General features: G+C 42.0%; 1 protein-coding gene across 1 annotated transcript in view; it reads left to right on the plus strand.

Moving 5' to 3' along the window:
• The window catches only part of LOC308623381 (adenylate cyclase type 10-like), a 43,109-nt gene that overhangs the window by 16,563 nt on the left and 1,417 nt on the right, over nucleotides 1-25,129 (plus strand). The window contains 21 exon segments of the mRNA XM_081245673.1: nucleotides 2,868-2,944; nucleotides 3,044-3,233; nucleotides 3,728-3,783; nucleotides 4,485-4,638; nucleotides 4,799-4,988; nucleotides 6,187-6,273; nucleotides 8,514-8,785; nucleotides 9,310-9,452; nucleotides 10,127-10,252; nucleotides 12,698-12,967; nucleotides 13,822-14,151; nucleotides 16,376-16,439; nucleotides 17,653-17,872; nucleotides 18,214-18,339; nucleotides 20,665-20,837; nucleotides 21,391-21,547; nucleotides 22,960-23,164; nucleotides 23,254-23,350; nucleotides 23,803-23,921; nucleotides 24,188-24,305; nucleotides 24,920-25,118. Coding sequence (XP_081101799.1) covers nucleotides 2,868-2,944; nucleotides 3,044-3,233; nucleotides 3,728-3,783; nucleotides 4,485-4,638; nucleotides 4,799-4,988; nucleotides 6,187-6,273; nucleotides 8,514-8,785; nucleotides 9,310-9,452; nucleotides 10,127-10,252; nucleotides 12,698-12,967; nucleotides 13,822-14,151; nucleotides 16,376-16,439; nucleotides 17,653-17,872; nucleotides 18,214-18,339; nucleotides 20,665-20,837; nucleotides 21,391-21,547; nucleotides 22,960-23,164; nucleotides 23,254-23,350; nucleotides 23,803-23,921; nucleotides 24,188-24,305; nucleotides 24,920-25,118 — 3,373 coding nt within the window.

Raw genomic sequence — 25,129 nt, forward strand, 5'->3', positions numbered from 1 at the left:
TGGAAAGCCAAATAGTTTGACAGTGTTAAAAGCTAGTTTCCAGGTCAGTGTTTTTTTCCTTGAAGATAATGACTAATTTAGTAATTTCCCGAAGTGTGTTTGGTAGAACATTAGTCCCTTAAAAAATCCTGAAAAAAATATTTTCATGGCCAAATATGTTTGGGAATTGATGCAACTATATTTCCTTCTTAAAGATTCACAATATACATTAACATCAAAGTTTCTGAGCAGTCTTACAGTAAAGAAATTTGTTATATTTTGTTTTATTCAACATTTCCCAAATTTACTTGATCACCAGACACCAAGACCTGTAAACACCCAGAAGAATGAATGTTCTGAGGAGCATATTTTGGGAAATGCTGCACTAACCAGATGCTGAAGCTTGCCTTCTTCACCTGTAATTCAAGTTTAGAGACAGGGTCTCAGAGGTGCCTGTGTGGCGTCGGTAGCAGATACTGTTGCTCATGCCTCTCTGCATCGCACCAGCCTCACCCAGACTCAAAACCACCTCCATGTCTCCTTTCTCAATGACCCTGTTCACCTTGGGTCATCTTCTAAGTTCCTCTTTCTAGTCTAGGAAATAACCTTCAGTTTTCAGTTCATTTACAGAAGAAAGATGATTCCCTGTGTCCAGTGATTGATCAGGCTTTTCTGGTTTGTGACTGTTTCTCCAGGATATTTTTGAGACCCAGGGAGTGCAGTCTCCATATCTCATCATAACAGTTTTGTAGCCCCAGAAATACTTTACATATATGAGTAAATAATATATGTTTCCTCAATGAAGAACACTTTTAAAAATATTTTTTGGAAAGGATAGAACATGGACCACCAGGAAGAGCAAGGGGGAATTATAAAGTACAACAGAAAGAAATAAGAAATAACCAAGTGAAAAAAAGTATTACTTGTTTCATTATCATAGTCTTGCTAACAGCTGAGTTTCTGGCATGCATAAATGCATTCATTCAACAAGCATTCATTGAATAAGCCTCAAGCCAGGCACTGTGCTAGGTGTGGTGGACATAAAGAGAAATAAGACACTACCTCCTCAGCTCTGTAAACAACTAATTTTAATACAGTGAAACTTAAATGTAGGAATAAAACGCCTTGGGAGCTACAAAAAAAAGTGCTATGGGAAGAAATAGTTCTCCCCAGAGGTACTAGAGAAGTCTTGACTATAGAGATGATTTTTGAGCCAGTTGTGAAGGAAAGGCGTTCAGCAGGTGGAGAAAGTGGGGAAGAGTATTTTAGACAAAGGACGCATTGTGAGACATTAGCAGATGGTCAGTCATTCTTGGGGTGGTAGCAGAACCAACTGCCTAGTTCTTGTCTTGAGTGTCTCTGATTCACCCTGGGCAGTGGGCCCAGCGAGTGAATGTAGGAGTCCTCAATCCTGTCCTTAGAGGAAGACAGGAAAAGTTTGATGGTCTGGGAGACATCAGTGTTAGGACTGTTGCCACTTTTCGTGCTCTCCGTGAACAACTGAAAATTGTTTATTTGTAAATTTAACTTGAAGTTAATTATGCTTCATTGCACCTTCTTTCTCCAGACGTATACCTTGTTGCCTGTCACATGAAATTTTCACGTCAGTCAAGTAAATCTGCTGATTCTGTTATGCATGAATTGTTCATTGCCACCTTTGAGCCTTTGCCTCACCTGGAATAGTATATGCCCTTTTTAAAAATAATTTATGTTTCTAGTGCTCTTCCATCCATGGCCTAGGTAGGACCACTTTTCCTTCCACCTCTTCCTATTTCAAACACCTCCTGTGTTCTAGCCATCTTGAACTACTTAGTTTTGCACAGATACACCAGGATTGCTAAAGCCTGTGCCTTTTCCCACTGGACAGAATGCTATTGCCTCACTTTGGCAGTACTTCAGCTTTCAAGGTCTGATCGTGTGTCCTCTCCTTTATGAATACTTTAGTTCTAATCTCCAGTATCAGTTAATGCATCCCTTTGTTTGCTCTGTTAATTGCGGTATTGATCTCTAATATGTAGTATTTTCTTGCTAACTTATGAATATATCTCTTCACCTCCCTCAATCTCCTTCACCAGCCCAGACTGAGCTTCTCCAGGACAGGGTATTTTAAACACCTAGCCCAGTACTTGGTACTGTACATGCTTCTCAGAGCTTATTAAGTGAGTGAATGTATGCATGTGTGAATGGATGAATGAAAAAATATTACTCCTTTTAAAAACTTTATTTCAAAGACTAATTTGCTTCAGCAAGCCTTCCATCAACAGCCTGACATTCTGAGTATTCCTTTACTCTCACATTCTGGCATTATTTGATCCATTAACCCTGTATAGATCTGTTGATCTACTTTTCATTTTGGGGTTTCATGTGAAGCAGCATGGTGTGGTGGAAATAGCACTGGTCTGGGAGTCAGGAGGCCTGGATTCTCATTCTGGCACTAATATTAACTCTTGTACAACTCTGGGAAAGTTAATTAAGTGCTTCAGTTTTTCTTTTTCTTTTGTCAAATGGGTTTTAAATGTTTGCCCTACGTACCTCACACGTTTGTTGTTAATTATCCCTCAAAGAATCAGATGAGGTAATGAATTTGAAAATACTTCCAAAAGCACATAAAGAGTATCTGACAGATATAAGGTGTTTTTAGTGTTTTTACTAATAATAGCTCCTCAACTAAAATTCCTAGAGTAGGGGGACCATTTTGTTCCTTTTGACTATTTCCCTAATATTCAGTACTTTGTACCCACCATGTGATGCAAACTGACAGCAGCCTCTGGCCTTTTGCATTCTGAGCTCTAAAACTAGACTTCTGGATCTAGGGAGTGGCAGATCTAGTGCTGGACTTGGTGGCTTCCGAGTGCATATTTACCCACGGTTGCTTTTCTGATCCCCAGGCGTGTTTCCATCAGTATCACCAGTGGACCAGTATTCTGTGGCATGGTTGGGGCAGTAGCAAGACATGAATATGCAGGTAGAATAGGACATTGGACTGTTCGCTCTGTGACTTAGGGGGTGAAGGTAAAGGAGGTGATCTAAAAACTCTCCATCCTTTTCTGTCTCCCTGATACAGTTATTGGCCCAAAAGTAAGCCTTGTGGCAAGAATGATAACTGCTTATCCAGGTTTGGTGTCCTGTGATGAGGTAACGTATCTAAGATCTATGCTACCTGCTTACAACTTTAAGAAACTGCCAGAGAAAATGATGAAAAACATCTCCAACCCAGGGAAGATGTATGAATACCTTGGCCATAGAAGATGTATGTGAGTGTCATCATGTGATAGTTCAGTCCCATCTCTTTTATAGAATCAGGGCATAGGAATAATCAATGCTTGATTATATGAAATTAGAAAGAAAGATGCTTCTAGTACTGGCCTGATGGAATAAGAGACATAAGAGGAGGGTTTCATATCTGAGATCTTTAGCTTTTAAGTTTAGCTCTTAGCTAGTTCCTCAGGGAACAACTTCTGTCCTACAGGAAGAGAATAGCAGTAGGTCACTAGTCTAGATGTTCTTTTTTCTATGTGTACTTCACAATTTATTTACTCCCCTGAGCCTGGAACAATGAATAGTTTTTCTCCCCTTCCAAAATTTTTTTGTTTTTTTAAAACTCTTTGCTTCAGAACTCTGGACCTCTTTAGTTGTCTGAAAGTACTTATTTATAAGGACAACTCATCCTCTGTCTATTTAAAAACATATTCTCTGTCTATCCCAGTCTATTTTTAATTAACACATTTCCCTTTGTCCTTTTTCCCAGAATGTTTGGGAAGAGACATCTGGCCAGAGAGAGAAATAAAAATCGCTCTTTGCTAGGTAAGTTTTCTTTTTTAACCTTAAATCATATTGTTTTCATCTGTACATGGTTAAATGTGATTTAAAAAGCAAAATTGGAGACTAAATGCTTCTAAGCTTGTATTAAAAAATAGAGAGCAACCTCCTTAGTGAATGTATGTTAATTTTGAAGAGGACTTGCCATTTCTTTTCCATGTTGAATGTTTAAATTTCAGGTTCCAACATTTAGTACGAAATCTTTGTAAGGATTCTCATCTTCAGAGACAAACCTTTAGAGGGAAATTCCTCATCCTGAGATAGTGACAATAGCACCGAGACTGTTCCACCCACACTATATGTCCCCTATCTTTATATTTGTTTTATCTAGATCCATTAGTCCGTTAGTTTCACATAGCAGCGACAGACCTTGAACACTAAATTGTTAGAATGGAAATTTTTACAAAAAGCTAAGAAGATGTAGTAGCCCCCATGTCCATGTGGTGCCTAGTTGATCTAAATGTTATTACGTAGGCTCTGGAGCAAGCCCCCAAGCCCAGCATACATTTCTTTATAGTCCGGAGTTGATTTTCTGGAAAAAGACGTGAAGGCTTATCAAATAATGGAATTCTGTCAAGGATTCTGGGGAAAAAGTCATTCTGAGAATTACCTTTACAAATTAATTCAAATAAATAAGTGTCTGCTAAAAAGCACAGGAGTGTTAGGTTCTCCTTGTCTCTTTACAGACCGGGAGAAAGAACTGGAAGCCTTCCGAATGGCACAGCAGGGAAGTTTGCACCAGAAGAAGGGTCAAGCAGTTCTGTATGAAGGTGGAAAAGGCTATGGAAAAAGTCAGCTGTTGGCTGAAATAAACTTCCTGGCCCAGAAAGAAGGGCACAGGTAAAGACTCCGGCTTTCTGACTTAGCGTCTCTTTCTCCTGGGGCTCCTTTCCCTTGTTGGTGAGACTCTTGTATTGTTAGATTCAGCATCCTTGGGCGGGCGGATTGAGTAACCTCTCTGGATCAGGGGACTCCCAGTGACCATAGTAACATTCACCAGGGTGTTGCCATTGAAGCTGAAGGAAGCAGATTCCAAGCAGTGCTTCTATGCCATCCAGACCCTCATGGCCATCTTCTTTGAGATTGATATGTGCCCAGCCTATTACCGGCAAGAGCGCCTCCACAAACAGCTCCATGGGATGGTGGAGGATTCGCTTCACTGCCTGTTTAATGACCTCTTCTTTGTGAAGGTAACAAAGGCAGTGGCTTTCTGAACTGGATTACTGATATCTTTGGTGGCTAGTTGGACCCAGGATTGTCTTCGAATCTAAAACACACACCCACATATACATATACATATACGGCCTAAGAACACACAGTCAGCAGTGGCAGGATTGAGATTTGAAGAGTCTTTGACACCAGGTCCCAGGCTTTCTCCTTTTTGAGGAGAGTGGATTCTAGGACTGACTCTGAAACTTGCTAGTTGTATATCTTGGCACAAATCACTTGGCCTCTCTGAGCCTCAATTTTTTTCACCTGTGAAATGACAGTAGTAGTACTTTATATGGTTTTTGCATGGATTTTAGGGGATTGTGGTTCATAAGAGACTGCATCGTAAATGTGAAAGTACTAAAATCTGTCAGTGTGATATTGACCAGATGCGTATATCCAGCAATTATATGCATGTGTTCTTGAGTTGGTTGCAGCATTTTGTTCTTTAACCTTACCTTTCCATTCCTGGGTCATGGAGTATGTCACTTGAACCAGCATCTGAAACTCAGAAGCTTCCAGTGGTCTAGGATTTATGTGGTACCCAATAGCGAGTAGGCTAAGAATTCCCTGGTCCACAATTCCATTTGTCCATCCTCCATCACTTCTAGTCTACCCAGCATGCAGGGCATTGTACCTAATGAAAAACAGAGAAAACAAAAATCTGTCCAGTCCCTCAGCATAGCCCTGTCTTAAGACGGGCCTTACCTGGGGCCCTGGCCGAAGTGGTCAAGGAGTAGCCTCACTTTGGCTCTCAGGTCCATTGTAGCTCATGTGCCTTAGCCTAGCACAGTGTTGGAGATGTCCATTGCAGTTCTTTCTCACAAGTCTCATGCACACATTCATTCTGGTATACTTGGAATAACTGGGGTGCTGGAGTTGTCCAAAGTGACATTGCTAACTCTGACCTGTCACTTTATTGCTTAGTCATGATCCTTTAAGAGTTTGCCAGAGTCCAGTATGGAAAGGAGCTCTCTCTCTCTAACCACCTGTGGACTTTCAGTCTCACCCTCTGAACTGTATATTGACATTGGATTGGTATTTGTAACCCTATGCCTAATCCTGTAGAAATCCATTCTCACTCAAAATAGAATAATTTTCTGTTCCCTTTTGAGAACCTGTATATTCTTATTAGATTGTCATTTTGAATGATAATATATGAATAATTTTCCCGGTCAGTTTCCCTTATCCTTCAAAGTTTCACACATGGATGACCTGACCAGACAAAAGAAGGTTAAAGCGTGTTTTTTTCAAGTGCTGCAGAAGGTGGGTACTTTTGCTACATACCATTAACTCTTAATATGTGGAGATGGTTTATGCTCATTTCAATCTATCCACATCTTACCTTCACTTGGGCATTTCTCGGCCTGCCTCTTTATTGATATCTTCATTGTTTCTATCTACCTTTAACCTTGAATCCATCCTACAGCACAGCATACAAGGAAAGGTCTTTGCTCTTTCCTGATCCTGTTTCTTTTTTTTTTTTTTTTTTTTTTTTTGCGGTACGCGGGCCTCTCACTGCCGTGGCCTCCCCCGCCGCGGAGCACAGGCTCCGGACGCGCAGGCTCAGCGGCCATGGCTCATGGGCCCAGCCACTCCGCGGCATGTGGGATCCTCCCGGACCGGGGCACGAACCCGCATCTGCCGCATCGGCAGGCGGACTCTCAACCACTGCGCCACCAGGGAAGCCCCTGTTTCTTAATGAAATTTTAGTAACTTAGAACAGTAGCTTCTGGATGCAGGTTGATAGCTATTTTACCTCCTATTTATTAAAAATACAGATACTCAGGCCCCAGCCTAGGATTACAGAGTCAATAATCTGTACGAGGAGATGCTGATGTAGCCATTCGGGAAAGCTATCTTGAAGTAACCAGACAAATTTTAATAACATTCATCCTCTATACTGAGCACTTCCACTCCTAGACATATATATCCCGGGGAGTCTGTTCATTGCAGTGTTTGTTTGTGGAGGTTAGGGAGGTGTTGGCATGAATTCATAGATGAACACTATGGAGTGTTTATAGTGCAGAAGTTAGAAGTAAGGCAGTAGATGAAAGCATAACAACATGGAGTAATCTAAAAACAATCCTGAATATTTTATCTTTTCTTATGGCTGAGTAATATTCCATTGTGTATATATATATACACCACGTCTTCTTTATCCATTCATCCATCAACTGGCACTTAGGTTGTTTCCATATCTTGGCTCTCCTAAGTAACGCTGCAGTGAACACAAGGGTGCGTATATCTTTTTGAATTAGGGTTTTTATATTCTTCCAGTGAATATCCAGTAGTGGAATAGCTGGATAAAAAAAAGGTGAAATCTTGCCATTTGTGACAACATGGATGGACCTTGAGGGTACCATGCTAAGTGAAATAAATCAGATGGAGAAAGACAAATACCATATAATTTCACTCATATGTGGAATATTAGTAAATAAATAATCAAACAGGGACTTCCCTCGTGGTCCAGTGGTTAAGACTTCGCCTTCCAATGCAGGGGGTGCAGGTTTCCCTGGTCAGGGAGCTAAGATCCCACATGGCTCATGGCCAAAAAACCAAAACATAAAACAAGTAATATTGTAACAAATTCAATAAAGCCTTTAAAAAAATGGTCCACATCAAAAAAAAAAAAAAATGCAAACAAACCAAACAAAAACAAACACATAGTTACAGAGAACTAAGTATTGGTTACCAGAGGGGATGGGGGGTGGGGGGAGGGCAAAATGGGTAACGGGGGTCAACTGTATGGTGATGGATGGAAACTATACCTTTGGTGGTATAATGTAATGTATACAGAAGTTGAAATATAATATTGTACACATAAAAAGTATATAATGTTATAAACCAATTTTTTAAATCCTGAGTAAAAAGAGAAATAATGAGACCTGTTATACAGTACCATTTACATAAAAACACTTTACATGACAAAACAACAATGCACATTTTATAAGAACATAATACAAGCAGAAGGTAATATGATAAACACATTGGCATGGTTACCTGTGGCAGTGAGGAATGGAATGGGAGTAGGGAATGTGGATAAGAGAGAATACATTTGTTTTAAAGTCTACATGAGTAGGCATTATAATTGGTAGCTTTAGCTAGCACTCCCAGGTAATTCTGGTGTGCAGCCTGGTTTGGAAATTACTGTTTTAAAAATACTGTGAATTCCCACACAGTTTGAAGCTTTTGCTAAAATGAAGTATTTGAAAGCTTCAAGTTTGATTTGGAGAATATTTTGATGCTTATTTCATATTTCAGTTAAGAGTATTTTCTTGTTCAAAGAAACTCAGTACATTTCTTTAGGAATTAGATATATAAGCTGTATTTTATATTTATAAAGTAAAATATTACCTGGACTGAGAATACATTTTACTCTGAAAATCCCAGCCTTTGTTGACATTTTATTTAAATTGTTGATGGGAAATTCATGGTAGATTTGAAAATCAGATGACTTCATTTCGAATCAGAGCTTGTCATTGTTTCTTTACTGTTATTTCCAGGCAATGAGGGAAACACCACTGATTTTCCTCATTGATGAGGCCCAGTATATGGATGCAGCCTCCTGGGAGTTTTTGGGAACTTTGCTCTCCAGTGTGCCCATCATCATGGTGATGACATTGACCCCTACCTTCACCCTTTGTGGCTGGGCCCAGCACTTCCTGCAGAGCCCCTGGGCTATCTCTGTGCCCATTTCGAAGTTGGCAGCGACCTCACTGTTGAGAATGGCATGCTGGGAACTGGGGGTGGTGAGCATCCCCCAAGAGCTGCAGATGTGAGTGGCTGGGACTAGCTGGGCACTTCATCAAGGGAGGAGCCAGTGCCGTAGTGTAAGAGAAGGCTCAGGTCTCACCCCGGAGTTGGGGGAGAGTATGGCATTAGAAACCATGATGAGGCCCCAAACTGCATTTAAGAGTAGACAGTCTCCTAGTAACCCAGTAAAGGGCTGTCTCCCCTGGGCTCTTCACCCAGGTTTTCACAGGACAGTTAGGACTTGGATGGCTTGCTTAATAGGTCCATTATGTGCGGTCAGGCCAACTTCCGCCGGACCCTTTAGCGAGGGGATGTTAGTTCCTTTTAACATCAACAGAAGCAAAATAGTTGAGAGAAAAGTTACTGCCAAAACCAATCAGAAACCTTTTTGTACATTTCTGTGCTGCTGCTTCCCTCTGTTAGTGTATATCATCAAGAACTGACTTTAACAAAAGAAGAAATATTCCTCAGTATGAAATACCCTTACGCTTGGCTCTCTTCAAGTGGGCATCTTTAGTCAGCAATCCCCTGCTTACCTCTCTACAGCTACCTTCTCCGCAGGTGCTTTGGAAACCCCCTTTACTGTGAGGTCTTATGCCAGGACCTTCTCTCTAAAAACATACTGCTCTTTCATGGCCTCCAAAAGGAGGAGGAGGAGGAGGAGAACAGCAAGTGGGAGACCCTCTCAGGTAAGCTGAGCTTCCCAGGGTTCTACCCTGATCCCACTGCTGGAGTTCATTCTTGAACATGGCATCACCTGGTCCTAATTAGGCATGTGCCTCTTCCCTGCTGCCATGATAAGCAAGATTAGACCTTCCTGGCTAAGTGTACTGTACAGATAATAGGCAGCTGTGTTGAAAACACCAACTACCTGCCTCAGATAAAGTAATTGAGTCAATCTACTTTAGTTCCTTTTTGAGCAGCCCAGGAGGCGGGGATAGGAAAATAGGATTTATAAACATCAGAGAGGATTGATAAACATGACAGTGTAATGGAGAATTGCACATTACTGATGAGAAAGATGACTTGAGGGTTTGAGTGGGGGAGGGGAGAAGGGAGGAAGAAAGAGATAGAAGTATGTGTAAACCCACAAAGGCATCCTAGAGCTGTGATGTCATAGAACACAGGGCTATTGGAAGGTAAACAGGAAGAGTGAGAATGTTAGGTACAGAACAGAAAATGTTCGTTCCTAAGAGAAAATGAGAGAACAGGCAGGATGGGTGGGGTAAACCACTTTAAACGTGTATGCTCCATTTAGCTTAATCCTTTCAGTTTCTTGACTAAATATTTGTGGTTTTGTGCCTTTAAAACTACAGTCACTCAGCATGGTGTTTTCCTCAGTCGTAGTCTTCTTTCTCTACAGCCAATGCCATGAAATCCACAATGTATACTATTTCTCCTGCCAGCTCTGAAGACCAGGAACTTTATGTCTGCACAGTCAAGGATGATGTGAACTTGGATACAGTGCTCCTTCCACTGTTATTAAAAGGCAGGTCCCTTGAAGACCTCAAGTGAATCAATTACAGGTGTCATTGCACTTAGTAATTTGGTGGATGATTGATTATAGATCCCTCATTATCATGCTAGCTTCATTTCTTCAAAAAAGAAACCTGCCTTCCAGAAATAAATTCTGGCACTGCCCGAAGAGTTCTTAAAGACTTGTAATGCTACTTGAGTAATGTTTTATGTACGTGAGCCCACTGTTCTCTTTGAGGCTGCCTGATAACCTGGGAAAGTTTTCTAGTTGTTTAATAAAAACTATGACCTGAGTTTCCCTTTGTGCATATTCCTGTGCTGGAGGAGACAGTAAGCAAGGGAGATAATGCTGCTGAGATTTAGGAAAATCCATGGTGCTGGTGAAGAGACAGTATTAGGGACATAGCAGGGGGTTAATAAAAAGAGTGCAAAGTAAGCTTATAATGACTGATGAGATAAAGAATAAAGTCGTCAGAATTGGGTAGGCATAATTAGACAGGCGGCGTTCTTTTTAGAGATGAGGAGGGTTTTTTTTTTTTTTTTTTTTTTTTTTTTTTTTTGCGGTATGCGGGCCTCTCACTGTTGTGGCCTCTCCCGTTGCGGAGCACAGGCTCCGGATGCGCAGGCCCAGCGGCCATGGCTCACGGGCCCAGCCGCTCCGCGGCATATGGGATCCTCCCAGACCGGGGCACGAACCTGTATCCCCTGCATCGGCAGGCGGACTCTCAACCACTGCGCCACCAGGGAGGCCCTGAGGAGGGTTTTTTTAATGTTCTGTTCAAATGTTTGGTGGCCAGTGTACTTCATTAACCCTTCTTGAGGAATGTTATGATGGATAAGCATGTCTTCAAGTCAAGCATGGTCTTACTGAGAATATAAGACACGCGTGTGAAACAGCAGTACAGAACACATTGGTAATTAAGAGCCAGGGCTCTGGCGTCAGAAAAACCTGGGTACCATTGCTTCCTCCACTTAGTAGCCGTGAAACATTAGATAAACTTATCTAAGCCTTAGTCTTCTCATACTCAAGTGAGGATAATGATAGCCCCTACCTCATGGGGGTAGTTAAAGATTAAATGAAATAAATCATGGTATATAATTAATAGTCAATGACTGTTAGCTATTATAAGCTGTTCACTCTGGTGGTTTTAGGTCCACCTGGACAGTTCATATTCCTACAACTGTGATAGGCCACACTTGGCATTGGCTTTACTAACTTAGAAGCGTACAGGTCAGGAAACACAGCACTGTAGCAGAACAGGAGCAAGTGGCTTTCTTCAGTGGGGGTCCTCACAGCAGTTCCCACTGCTATTCTCTGGAGCCTCAAGGAATAGCGTACATGTGATGGGATGAGACCATGATGGATGGGTACTTAGACGCCCCATTTCCCAACAAGGAACTGGTATCTCTTATAATAGTCCTGTAGGCATAGTTTCTAGGCACTGTGACCTGTTACAAGAATTACTACACTCAAGGAACCCCAAAGCTGTGGCTTACCACCAGGTATTTGTAGCTTATTCACAGTTTTCCTAGTCCAAATTCAGTTTCCAATCAGGGATCACTCTTTGCATAAGCAGTGTTACCTGGTAACTCAGCTGACATTCTAATTTTATAAGGATCCTAGGAAACAGCTAGAAAGTTAACCCAAGATCAGTGTTGTCCACGGGGAAGGAAAAAGGATTTAATTCATAAGCTAAAATGAACAGTCCAGTCAGCAAGGCCTTGGTCTAAATGAAAGGCCAAAGCTACATGGTAAAAGGCCATGTAAGTTATAAAAGTATTTAAGAAGGGAGCTGACATGACCATATTTGTACTTTAGGTGTACAGTTCTACCACTAGTTAATGTGTTATTGAGATAAGAATGAGAGGAAATTAGAGATGTTCAGAACAGGGTAGCATAGTGATCCAGGTGAAAATGACTACTTATACTAAAATTGTTTAGGAGGAAGTATATTCCAGAACACTTAGAAAGAGAATGAGTGGGTGACAAGTTGGTTGTGAGGGAGAGGGAAAAGTTTAGAATTATTCCAAGATTTTGGGCTTGATGACTTACTGGTTCAATACCAACTGCTTTAATATATGGGTCAGAATATGGAGAGATTTACGAAAATGCTTGGAGTTAAGATCTTTATACTAATTAGAGTTCTGGGACCAGGAAGCCCAGCCTCCATGTTTAGTTGAAAGTAAGAAGAAAATGGATCTACCAGCAAAAGGTTTTGGTGACCGTGAGGAACAGTTTCAGTGTTGTGCTGAAAACCTGATTGTTGGTTGAATAATGAATGGGGAATGGGGACAAAAGAGGACATGGAGATAAGGCTCTTTCAAGAGATTTGGCTGAGTGGAGAACAGATGGACAAAAAAGCAAGCCTTTTTTTTTTTTTTTTGAATTAACGGACTGTTAACAGTGTATTCTATGTTTGTAGAAAGCCTGTTCATTGCAGATTTTTTTTTTCTTCAGAAATAGCAGTGAACCAACTGGATCAACTGAGCCCAGAGGAACAGTTGCTGGTTAAGTGTGCTGCAGTCATTGGTCACTCCTTCCACATAGATCTGCTGCAGCACCTCCTGCCTGGCTGGGGTAAAAATAAGCTACTTCAGGTACTGAGGGCTCTTGTGGATATACGTGTGCTCCGCTGGTGCAACAAGAGCCAAGAGCTTCCTGCTGAGCCAATGTTAATGCCTTCCTCTATCGAGATTATTGAACAAACCAAAGAGGAGAGAAAGTCAGGTGAGGAAGAGCTGCTCCCTAGTTCTCAGGACTGAATAGAGAGCCCAGGGTGAGGGTATCTGTGTTCAGAAAGAGTATCAATATCATACATCATGGGCCTCAGTCTCTTAAAGCTTACGTCTAAGAGGTTGGGGAAATTAATTATTTTAACCATGGAAGACCCATGGTTATAGTGAACGAATAGCCTGTATTTTTCAGAATCGTCTTAATTTCAAGAATTCTAGCTCCATGTTAACCCCATGTGTTAAGTATTTGTATTTTGACTTTTGGTTCAGAAAATATTGCCATAGTCCTTTATTGGCTCCTTGGGATAAATAATAGGAAAATAGGATAAACTGTTTCTAATTTTAGAAATTCACAAGGACGTTAAACACACGTGATATTGAAACATATGAACAAAGCAAGATATAAATTAAATAGCTGCAATCTCATATTCTCCACAAAAAAGAATAGAATTGTGACATAGGCTACCCAAAGCATATGTAATCCACAAATAATTTCCCTTTGACTTTGAAATATGTTTGGACCTCATATTTGAGCAGAGCCTTTCTGATTATTTGATGTTTATAATAATTTGCAGTAAAAAAGCTCAATTTAGGAGGAAAAACTAAGAAATCTATCCAGTGTAGTTCTCTACAACTAGTCGTTTCTTCCCTGTTGTACTTCATACTAGATACAGTCAATATCACTCTCAGATTGGTATAAAATTCTTTATACAAAGGAAGCCATAATACCAAATAGGAATTATAAATAAAATTTTCTCATACGCTAGCAGCATGTGCTTGGGAGTTTGCTGCCTGGTAGCATAAAAGGACTTTAAGGGAGACTCTCATTTAGATTTTCCTATATTTCAGATGCTGGCTCTCCTCTCAGGCTACAAGAGGAACTATCCCTACCTCAAACCGAGGTGCTAGAATTTGGAGTGCCTCTATTGCAGGAAGCGGCTTGGGAGCTGTGGCCCAAGGCACAACAGACAGCCCTACACCTTGAATGTGCCTGGTTTCTTCGAGATTTGGCCTGCCGCTGTGCGAGCTGTCATGGGGGGGACTTTGTCCCCTTCCACCGTTTTGCCATCTGTTCTACTAAGAGATCCAGTGGGACCTCCCGATTCTGTAGCTACAAAGATACTGGCTCGATACTAACACAAGTGATCCCAGACAAATTGCAGCTGCCTTCTCCCCAAGGTAAATCCAGGGGGCAGAAAGAGGACACGTGGGCAGCGCTTCTCTTTATTCGTGTACTTGGAGCTCTTTATTCAAAAGGTGAAAGCAGATTAAAAGAGAAAGATGGGTGGAGAGAGCCATTTCTCACTGAAGTACCAGAAATAAGAAAAGTGTGATCCCAGAGTTAAAAGGAACTTTAGAGATTATTCTTGGTTTGGTTGGCAATCTTGGGCAAGTTACATAACCTCAGTTAATTGAGGAAAATAACAATACACATTTCATAGTGTTGTGAGGATTAAATGAGTTAAAATATGTGCTTTGAATAGTGCCAGGCACATGGTTAGTGCTCAATACATTTTAGTTATTGTTTTTATTATTATAATTATTCAGCTCAGTAATTATTCAGCTCAGTACACATCTATGGAGCCCTTATGTGTATCAGATGCTGCAGTTAGGTGTTAATAATATAAAATGAAATTATCAGCTTTTGGGGGGTGATACAGACATATAAATAGAGAATTCCAATATGGCATGATAAAGGTGATGAAAACGGATTACATAGGAGTTGGGGTACCTAGAGAAGGGGCCATTAGCCCAGCCTGAGAAATGAGTAAGATAAGACTCTCCCTTGAGTGAGATTTGAGGGATAAGTAGGAGTTAGCTACTTAAAGAAGCTTGGATTAGTGGATAGATGTTCCCGAAAGCCTATAGCCCTCTACCACATCCCAGATAAGAGTTCACCCTCGGGAATTCCCTGTGGTCCAGTGGTTAGGACTCCATGATTTCACTGCTGAGGGCCAAGAGTTCACCCTCTTTGTTTTAACATTTTCAGCTAGCTTACCTTGTAGGACATCCCATTTCATTCTCAGTAGCTGTTAGAAAGCTTCTTTCATCAAGATGAACTCTACCTTCCTGCAACTTTTTCACTCATTTTTCAGAGTTGTGCCTTCTTTCATAGTTGAAGACAGCTGTCAAGACCCAGGCAAATCTTCTCTTTTTCTACTTTGATAAAAGAGAAGTTGGTGTTGGTGTTGACAGGGGAGAGGGATATGGGAGAGGTGGTGAATCGGTGGTGGTAAAAGACTAAAATGAAGATGTTGATCTATGATCCTGCCTCTTCTGGCCATAACATTCTTATGACTCTATGAAGGTGGACCAGTGACTTGGAGAAATTGGTCACTGGCTGATGAGCTCTACAGTCATTTGCACTTTTGTACTTTCTGAGGGGAAAGAGGAAAGTAGTAGTGAATGTCCTGGTTGGTATTATGAAGAAATCACACTATCATTCATATTTCCTATATGGCCTTTTGTTTTTGAGAGGTCACTGTCAGCTGTAGATTCGACAGCCTGGTCAGTCTAGCTGTGAGAGAGGCCCAAGACCTTTCCAGCACATCCGAACCGTGAGGAGGCTTCTCAGACCCAGGGCTGTTGTGCCTGACCATGTAGAACAGAGGGTGTTATTCACGCAGGCTGTGATATGATGATGCCCTGAGAATTGTGCATTGCAGTAGTGCTGCCAAATTCCAGTTTCCTTAGTTACCTTAGCCTTGCTTTACCTTACCTTAGGTGACATCATTAAATAACCAGAGAGCCAGTCCTTTTACTTAACACAAGTCATCCCTATAATTATTCTCTTAGACTTCTTTTCAGTCCCACCACCTGTGCTCCTGAGCCCAAATAGGTAACATCCCCACATCATTCCCAGTCTTTGCTTTTTGGTCAGAAGACAGCTGCAGAGAAAAAGGCAAATCTAGAAGATAAAGGTTATTTAAGGCCAGCTAGGTAAAGCTGAAAACCTCTGCTGGTCATTGTGACTCTGGTGGGACGTGGCATCTTACGCCCTCATGATTTGCTTCACTAGGTCTTAGGATCTGTGGTTCGCTCCCATCTAGTCGTAAATCTGATCAAGATATATTCTTGGATTTCTCCTATTAGAATTAGTCATCAGACCAGATGAACACATTCTTTATTCATTTCTTTTGCAAACAGAATTAGGAATTGGTTTGGGAAGTTTGAGAATGAAAGGAGTTACTACTTGAATCACAAATAGTTGCATTTAAGGAAAAAATTAGCACCCTAATCTTGTGTGTAAGGCTAATTTTAAACCTAAACTTATCATTTTTATAACGGGGGAGGCAATTAGGTCATGAACTAAGCTGCAGTGGAAAGGTAGTCAGGAATTTTAAATATTCTCAGTTAATACAAATATGCGCAATTAAAGATAATCATCTCTTTCTCCTTACAGACAGTTTTCAGTTCCAGACAAAATCACCCAGAAGTCAGGAGGCCTCCACAAGGGAACACTGCAGGTAGATGGAGATGCTGAGAGTGGGCGGGGAGGAGGCCAGGAAGTGAGAGACAGATAACCATTAAACTAGGGCACTCACCTTACCTGCAGACAAGGAAGGCATCTGACCACCCAGGAGCAGTGACTCTTGTACTCAGCCCAAAATTCAAGTTAACAGAGAATCAGAAAGGCAATTTTTGATTGTTTGTAGGGAAATTATTTTTTAGTGATTAGGAAAAACTTTAATAGCTCTCGAATGTATTGTACATGTAGCAGATTGTTTTCAGCTATAAATTTGCCTTCTCAATCACTTTTGAGCCCAGATGATATTAAAATGATTTTACATTTCATAACTATATACTCCCTGGCTTTCTAATGCCTGTCTTATCAGTTTTACATGTTCCTACCTTGAATTCACCAGCCACTCTCGAGTTTCCTGTTATACTTATCCAACCTGATTTCCTTCAGTTTTCAGACAAAAATCTATATTCTGCATGAATCACCCCCACACGTATTGTGTCTCTGCTCACACAGTTCTCCCTTTTAAACATACTCAGTGGCATCCGCATCCTTCCAGTTAACAGAATGTTCACCGTCCTTCAAAGCCCTCCTCAGTTCCCACTTTTTTCGATCATTCTATCTCAGAGAGATCAGACCTCTTTTGAACTCGTGGTGCCTCTAGAAAGCGCATTGGACTAGTAGTCAGAAAGGTGAACTCTAGTTTTGGTTCTACCCAGTAGCTGTGAGGTCATACATAAGTCACTGAACCTCTCTGAGCTTCAGTTTCCTCATCTGTAAGAGGGCGGTAATTTTTGCCTCCCTGAATGGCAGGGTTATTGTAGGATAAGGTGGTGGTATTGTATAAAATAATATTCAGATATGCCATGCTGGAGTTCAAATGTGGTACTGGACAAAGGTATTATTACTTACTGCTTTGTATCATTTTTATGTTTCCATGTAACAGTGTTAGTTTATTCTTCAGGTGTGGCCGTTTCCTTTAGTTTGTGAGGTACTTTGGCTTTAGGTTTTTAAAACTCCCTAATGGGGCTTTGCCATTATAGACCAGGTCCCTGACTTTCAAAACCTTATGAAGCAATGGAGGAGAAAGATAGACACAGAATTAATAAATTACAACGGAAAGCTTCCTGGACAAAGTGGCTTTGAGACCTGGTAATGCCTCAGCAAGAGTGGCTACCGGGCGGCCACTCTCAGCCCTTCATCGTCTCTCCACAAAGGACAGAGGAAGAGTTCCTCGATCAAGTGAACCGGAAACTGGCTCAGGCCAGCCCCGAGAAAGACGTGTTGACCACGAAGCCCTGCCACTGTAAGGAAGTCCTGAAGTTTGTACTGCCACCTCTCACCCAGCACTGCCTGGTCATTGGAGACACCACGTGTGCGTTGTACTACCTGCTGGAGGCTGCCGCTGCCTCCTTGGACCTGCCAGATAATTACATGGTGAGCAAGCCCTGCTCTCCGCCCCTGAGCTGAGCCCTATGACTAGGGGAATTTTATAGGGATTTCTTCCCGTCAAGTAACTTGCCATGAAAAGTGGAGGAAAGTGGGAGGGAGAAAGGAGCTGTAAGGGGTCTAGGAGAAAATATGAAGTGGGAGTGAAGGAGCACCATGTGCTGCCGGCCCTGCCCCAACTCCTGCACACACCGTCCAGCTCCCCAGTTCTAACTAACTCCTGCCCCAGTTCAAATTCATCATAACCTTGATCTAGCCCTCGCCCCAGTCACACGCTTAGCAACATCCAAATCCTAATCCATTTTCTCCATCCCTTGTCTTGTTTGGAGGCCTTCCTTTATTTGAGGAAGGCAGGCAGCCTTCTGGGCCAACCCTCAGCATTCTCGTTTTTTAAAAAGCACAAGGTGAAGATCTGTCAGTTTGAGGAGGCCACTTTCTGCTGTCTTCGGTCACAGGTGAGGACGGGGTAACCTTGAAGTTTGGGTTGTTTCTCCTTGAGGAATATCCTGTTATTTCCTCTAAAATCTCTTTTTCTGGGTGCAGTTATAAATGTGATTCAAATTCAAAACAGAAATACATGTAGAAAGTGAAAGAGCACTTACTAATCCCATGTCACCCCCAGCATAGTTAATAATTGGTGCGAATTCCACCAGCTGTACACACATAGTCATATCATTATTGTTTTCCATTATTTTTAAAATAGAATCATAATTCTACAGTGTCTTTTTTCTGCATCTGGTTTTTATTCTTAAAAATACAGATGGAACATATTTGCATATTGGCATACATCCAATCACAGTTACAGGTGCCAAGTACTACGTTATATCCATAAATCAAATTTACTTAGCCATTTCCTTCTTCATGTACATTTAGGTTGTCTCTAATTTGGGATTATTATAAACATTTCTACAGTGAACATTTTTGTAAATATCTCTTTATTCCCTTGTGAGAGTGTTTCTGTAAGAGAAATTTCCAGAGGTGGAAATTTTGCTAAGGCAGACAATATGAATGATTTTACAATTAATAAATATAATGCCAAATTGTCCAGTATTATATGAATTTGAGTTTTTCTCACTTCTTCACATCCTTACCAACATCAGATATTATAAGTCTTCTTTAAATGTTTATTGGTCATTTATTTCTGTGAATTGCCTGTCATGTCCTTTGCTCACTGGAGTGTATATAAACTAATTCAGGGGGATGCAGGGGTGAACAAAATGGGTGAAGGTAGTCAAAAGATGTAAGTTCTGGAGATGTGATGCACAGCATGGGACGGTAGTTAACAATACTGTATTGTATATTTGAAATTTTCTAAGAGACTAGACCTTAAAAGTTCTTGTCACAAGAAAAAAAATTGTAACTATATGTGGCGATGGATGTTAATCAAACTTACTGTAGTGATCATTTTCCAGTATATACATACATCGAATCATTATGTTATACACCTAAAACTAATACAGTGTTGTATGTCGGTTATCCCTCAATTTAAAAAATCATCACATTGTACGCCTTAAAGTTACACAATGTTATATGTCAAATATATCTCAATAAAGCTAGGAGGAAGAAAAGAACATACATTTCAAAGTCTCTCCCTGCAATCCTACCACTGAGCCACTGTGTCCTCTCTTTATGTATTCTACCAGAGGGGCTCAGCATACATAAATGTATATAATCTTTCCCCTTCCTTCGTTATATACAAATAGGAGCTCTCTATACTCCATTCCACATCTTGTTTTAAAATAAATAAATAAATATACCTTGTAGATCATTCTATATCATTTGTAACAAATTTCCCCAGGGAATGAGATTTGTATATCAAATAGAAACTCTGGGGAAAGCATGCCATGAGATATTGCATTTTCAAAAGACAAATAAGGGTAAACTTACTTATTCTGGATGAATAACTCATAACAGCAACTTCTCCCAGCCTCATTACTGTTAAATCCAACAGAACAAAATATGTTGGAATGATTATTTATCAAGTTATAAATTATGACTTCATAAAACCATGGGGGATGTTTTGTTAGAGAGCCGAGCTTTAAAATAAAATAAATAAAAACTAGTTTCACTGTGAACCTTAAGATACCTTGGTTAGGAGAGTAAGCCTAATGTGTATAAATGCCTTTGAACACCAAAGGGAATGTTAGAGTTGTCCAAGGTATCGCATTCTTTGTGTTTCAACCAAAAGGTCTTTAGAGCAAAGCTAAATAATTATTTCTTTCCCTGTATAAGAAAGAATTATTGTGCAGTCTTCCTAAGATTGTTCAGAAATTACCATAGACTTTATCATTTTCTTGGAGGATTTAGCCGTAGAACATGCAGGTATATGATAACCTCAAGGTAGTTCCTCAGATCCTGCCCTCAAATGCACTATGGTGGTACAACTTGTTTATGAAGAGGGATATGGGATTTGGTGATATCTCAGATGCTTTCCATGGCACCTGAAGCATCTCAGTCTCTGCCCAAATGATAATCCCATCTGAGTCTAGCAGCATCACTTTCTAAATCACAGCCTTCCTCTACTACTCACTGACAAATGTGTGGGAGATGAGAAAGGAGAGTGCTTTCTCCCTAATTCTGTTTTCTCACTCCTTTACTTGGCTCGTGGCCCTACAGGTGCCTGGTAGCGTGGCCAGGCTCTGCTCCAACTCAGCTCACTCTAGCAGCTCAAGGGCCCCAAGTACACATTCCAAAATAAAAGCCAGTGTGTTACATCCAGAACCTTGTCCTCAATACTCTTCCCACATTTACATTACCGTTTCTCATTTTACCGTCTCCAGGTCTGTTTCAACATGGGACAGATCACCTTGGCCAAAAACTTGGCTAGGCAAGCCCTTCGTCTGCTGAAAAGGAGTTTCCCTTGGACCTGGTTTGGTGTCATTTTCCAAACATTCCTAGAGAAATGCTGGCGTTCCTGTTCCCAGAGCCAACCCCCAGACAATCCTAGTGAGAAGTGAGAAGCCTAGCCAACTTGTCCTGCTTCCATTTAGGGCCACAGAGAACTAAACTAGGACCCAGCCTGGAGTTTTGCCTATTTGACTATAAAGACTGCTCTTTTTACAGCCAATTCAGTGTAGCTGAATGAGGACTTCTTTAGTTTTTGGAGTATGGTATTATCCTGTCTCTTTCAAATAAAGATACATATATGTGTATTGTGTGTACACATACACATATATGGCAACTTAATATCAATATTATTTCTCGGATATATATACACATAATACTAAGTTGCTACCTGGTTATTGAGCTATAATAATTTATAGGAAATGTATTCAACCAAAAGAGCAATTCAAAGAATGAAACCTTTTTTAAAAAACCTCTCTGAAAACTTTTTTCCTGGTTGAGAGGGATGAATTTCAAAGGCATATTGGGCTAGAAGTAGTGGGATCCCAGGAACCTTTCTGAGTCTGAAAGTCTGGGTGAGTAGACTCAGATTTCTTGTGGGGAAGGATAGCGGACACTGGTGAAGAATAAGGGCATGCTAACCACCCTTTGCTTCACACCAGTAAGAAGAAGCTGGCAATCCTGCAGCAGCAGGTGCAATGCCTCTCCCTGCTCTGGCAGCTCTACAACCTGGAGGCCACAGCCAGCAGCCGCAGGTTTGCCTGCCTGGCCATTCTTATGCAGGAGAATTCAGCCAAGGAGTCTGCCAGTGAAGCCCAGGTAAGCCAGCCCTTGGTTTACATCTGTCCTCACTCAGAAACTTAAAATGCTAGGGGGAGAGACCCTGCCAAGTCCCTGGTTAAGTGTGGTTCCACAGTAACCCAGACTTAACGGGACACCACTGATCTTGTGTTTGAGCAGGGTTCTCAATTGGCAGTTTATACATGGGCTTCCAGGTACGAAGCTATCTGTGAACACTGCACTGAATGTTGACTTGTGTGTGTATGTTCAAAAGAGCATTTGGGGAGTGATAGGAAGTAGGGAAGGGATCATAGCTTTCATCAGATTCTCAAAGAAGCCAGTGGTCGAAAAAAAGGATCAGAATTGCTGACTTAGGAAAAAAGAAGAAAGGGAAATATGTCTTCCTAATTTTAGTGTCCATCTGTCTATATCTCTCTTTTATCCATCTGTTCAACAAGTATTTGATGAACACCTATTCTGTGCCAGGCACTGATCTTGGTTCCAGGGAAACAGATAAGTGAAATATGTCCTATGTTAGGTGATAATAAATACAGTGAAGAAAAATTACGTGAAGACCAGAGGACATGGAGTTCTGGGAACTGGGTGCGGGGCGGGGCGGGGGGGGGGATGCGATTTTAATAAGATAGTAGGGAAAGCCTTACTGAGCAGGTGGCTTGTGGGCAACTATCTGAAGGAGATGAGAAAGTAAGCCACATGGCTATCTGGGAGAAGAGTGAAGAGTGGAGAGGACGAGGGCATAGCGAATGCACAAGGCATGTCCTCTGTGTTTGAGCAACAGTGAGGAGGCCAGTGTGACTAGAGGGGAGGGAGGAGAGGTGGAAGACCCAGGAGATGAGTCAGAGTCTAGGGAGGGGGATGGGAGATGGTGCCGACCTTGGAGGCCACTGTAGGGGTTTTGGCTTTTACTCTAAAGAAGGTGGGAAGCTGTTAGTGGCTTCTTAGAAGTGGAGTGTCCGAGTCTGCTTATATTTTAATAAGATTATTCTATTGGAAACCTAACGAACACAGTGTTTCAAGAGTGTCATCAATGATGTCACATGTGCACACAACTGATAACAGAGATCTAGGCAGCAGTTCTGAAGAGTTCTAAGGGGCAAGAATCAGAGGACTTAATTAGAGAAAACATAGAAGAGGTGCAGTTTGGCCAGCGTTTTGAAGGGGAAAGTCTCGGATTGGGGAGAAACAAGAGGCGCCGATGGAGAAAGTGGTTTGTTTCAAGAACAGGCAGTGAGAATGACCAAATTAGAAGTGTAGGGGTGAGAAGGAGTGTGTTTTCATAGCTGGAGTTGAGGTGAGTGGTGGGGCCCCCAGGAGTGCTGACTGAGTGAGCCGCAAAGCACGCAGGGGGCTCTTATGCAGGAAAGGGACGAGATGGAGATGCAGCCTGACTGTACAGTCAGAATATTTACCCCATGTTTGTTGCCCTGCAGGTTGTCTCTACCTACGTGGCCCTCTCCCAGTTCTCCCAGAACATGGGTGACAAGGAGAAATGGCTGCATTGTGAGCAGATGGCCATTCAGAAGAACAGCCTATGTTGGTTCTCCAGGGAGGGATTGTTGGCCACAGCCCAGCTCGTGCAGGCCTTGGCCTACACCAAGCTCTGCCTGGGCCATCTTGACTTCTCCATCAGGCTGGGTAATGGGGCCTGACGCTGGTGGGCCTAGGGCTTTTAGAGAGGCCAGGTTCGCCTCTAGACCTCACAGGACGCTCTTTAACCTCCTTAGGTCTTCAAGCTCGTGAGATATGCAGACACCTCAACAAACCAGCTCTGGAGAATCTGGTTCTCTCAGTTCTCTTCAGATCTGCATTTCTGAAGAAAAAGTATTAAGATCATTTTCTGTCCTTTGTATTTGTTGCCTTAGAAGGGAGGGTATGATCTTCCAGAGAAGCTTAGAGTGGAGAGGGAGAAACTGTTCCCTCTCCACAGCCAGGACTGTCTCTTCTCTAGTCACTCCAGGAAGCATTGTCTTAAGTTTGAGGCGTCAGGAGTAGAAATGCAGAGTCTGAGCTACCAAATATTCCTTTTTTCCCCCATTTTTCTGCAGGGAGGTAGGTAATTGATCAAGACCCTGGAAATTGTCTCCGAGTCATTTTCCCACTTCCTTTGCCTTAGAGACAGGTCTGATCCCAGGCACAGATGCTCTCTATATAAATAGAGTTATGGAGAGGAGATTTAGGGGATATTAGTCTGCTTTGAAGGTGTAAGATCCCCTCCTCTCCTATACTGTCCTCCCCGTTCTCTAGCCGGTCCCAGTGGCTCTGTCTCTCGGCAGATTTGACCTGTGTGTCCGTGTGCTGGAGAGTCAGTGGGCGCTCATTTCCCAGGGTCATGATGTCCTTGGCCTGGCCTGCTTCTATTCTGCTTGCTTAGATCTGCTGCTCTATGGAAAAGGTAAATTTGTGCTGGGCTCTGCTGTACTCCTGAGGGATTCAGACCTCAGGTGGGGCCCTGGGTTTGGAACATAGGCAGTCATGAGCCTGTCCCTTAGGCATGGCCTCCTCTGCTCCTGGCCTCTGGTTCCTTAAGGTCTAGGAACCACGCTGTGATTCAGGGATGTCTGCCTTTCAGGTGCTTCCTCCTCCCCTGTACTACACACCTTCTATACCACTTCCTACCTGGACAACTTATACTAACCTGGTTACTTTCTCTGTCCACAGGATGGCTGTGTCGGCCCTTTGGGGAATGTCTGCATTTCATTCAACATTATGAGCACAGCTGCATTCTAAATTCTCAGAGCAATGTCATGCTGGGGGTCCACTCCTCTCTAGCCATGTGGTAATGTGGGGTACCAGTGTGTTACTCAGGGCTGTGGGAAAGGGTAGAAATTTGAGGACACCATGAACTCATTTAAACTATTGCCTTTTGCCCTCCCAGGCAGGACTGTTCCACATCTCCAACCCACTTCTTTGTTTTTGTTTTGTTTCTTTATAAATTTATTTATTTTATTTATTTGTTTTTGGCTGTGTTGGGTCTTCGTTGCTGCGCGCGGGCTTTCTCTAGTTGCGGCGAGCGGGGGCTACTCCTCATTGCAGTGTGTGGGCTTCTCATTGCGGCGGCTTCTCTCATCCAACCCACTTCTAAAGACCACCTCCCATTTACCCCCCATCTTATTTGTAGGGTTCTTCTTGTCCCTTAACAGGTTTGGGCTTATAGATTAAGGGTTTGGTTTATAGTTACATTTAAATGCAAGATAACCCATGGCGTGGCTGAGTATCATTGGTTTCCTTTTAAGTCTCCTTACATGTGAGTTAGTAGCCTTGGCCACTTACCAGAATCACAATTCTGACTATCTAGGAGATCTTAGAGCCTTAAAAAAGTGACAGTTCTATGAAAGAGCCATGGTTGGTAAGCAGGGGAGAGAGCTGAGAGCTGTGATTCTTCCCTTTCAGGTTTGCCCAGGACTCACAGTGGAAGCTATTTGAGCACCACTTCTCCAAGGCTCGCCAGTTGGTGAAAAGAACCAATGCCTCACTATTTGGTTCACATGGCTTTGTCCGATTCCTAGAATGCCATGTGCTAATGTTACAGAAGATGCCAGAGGGTGTCTTCGTGCATACTCCCTCAGAGACTCCCCGCCAAACCCTCAAGGTACCTGTCTC

The sequence above is a fragment of the Mesoplodon bidens genome, assembly GCF_964165515.1.
Source record: "Mesoplodon bidens genome assembly, chromosome: 10".
NCBI lineage: Eukaryota > Metazoa > Chordata > Mammalia > Artiodactyla > Ziphiidae > Mesoplodon > Mesoplodon bidens.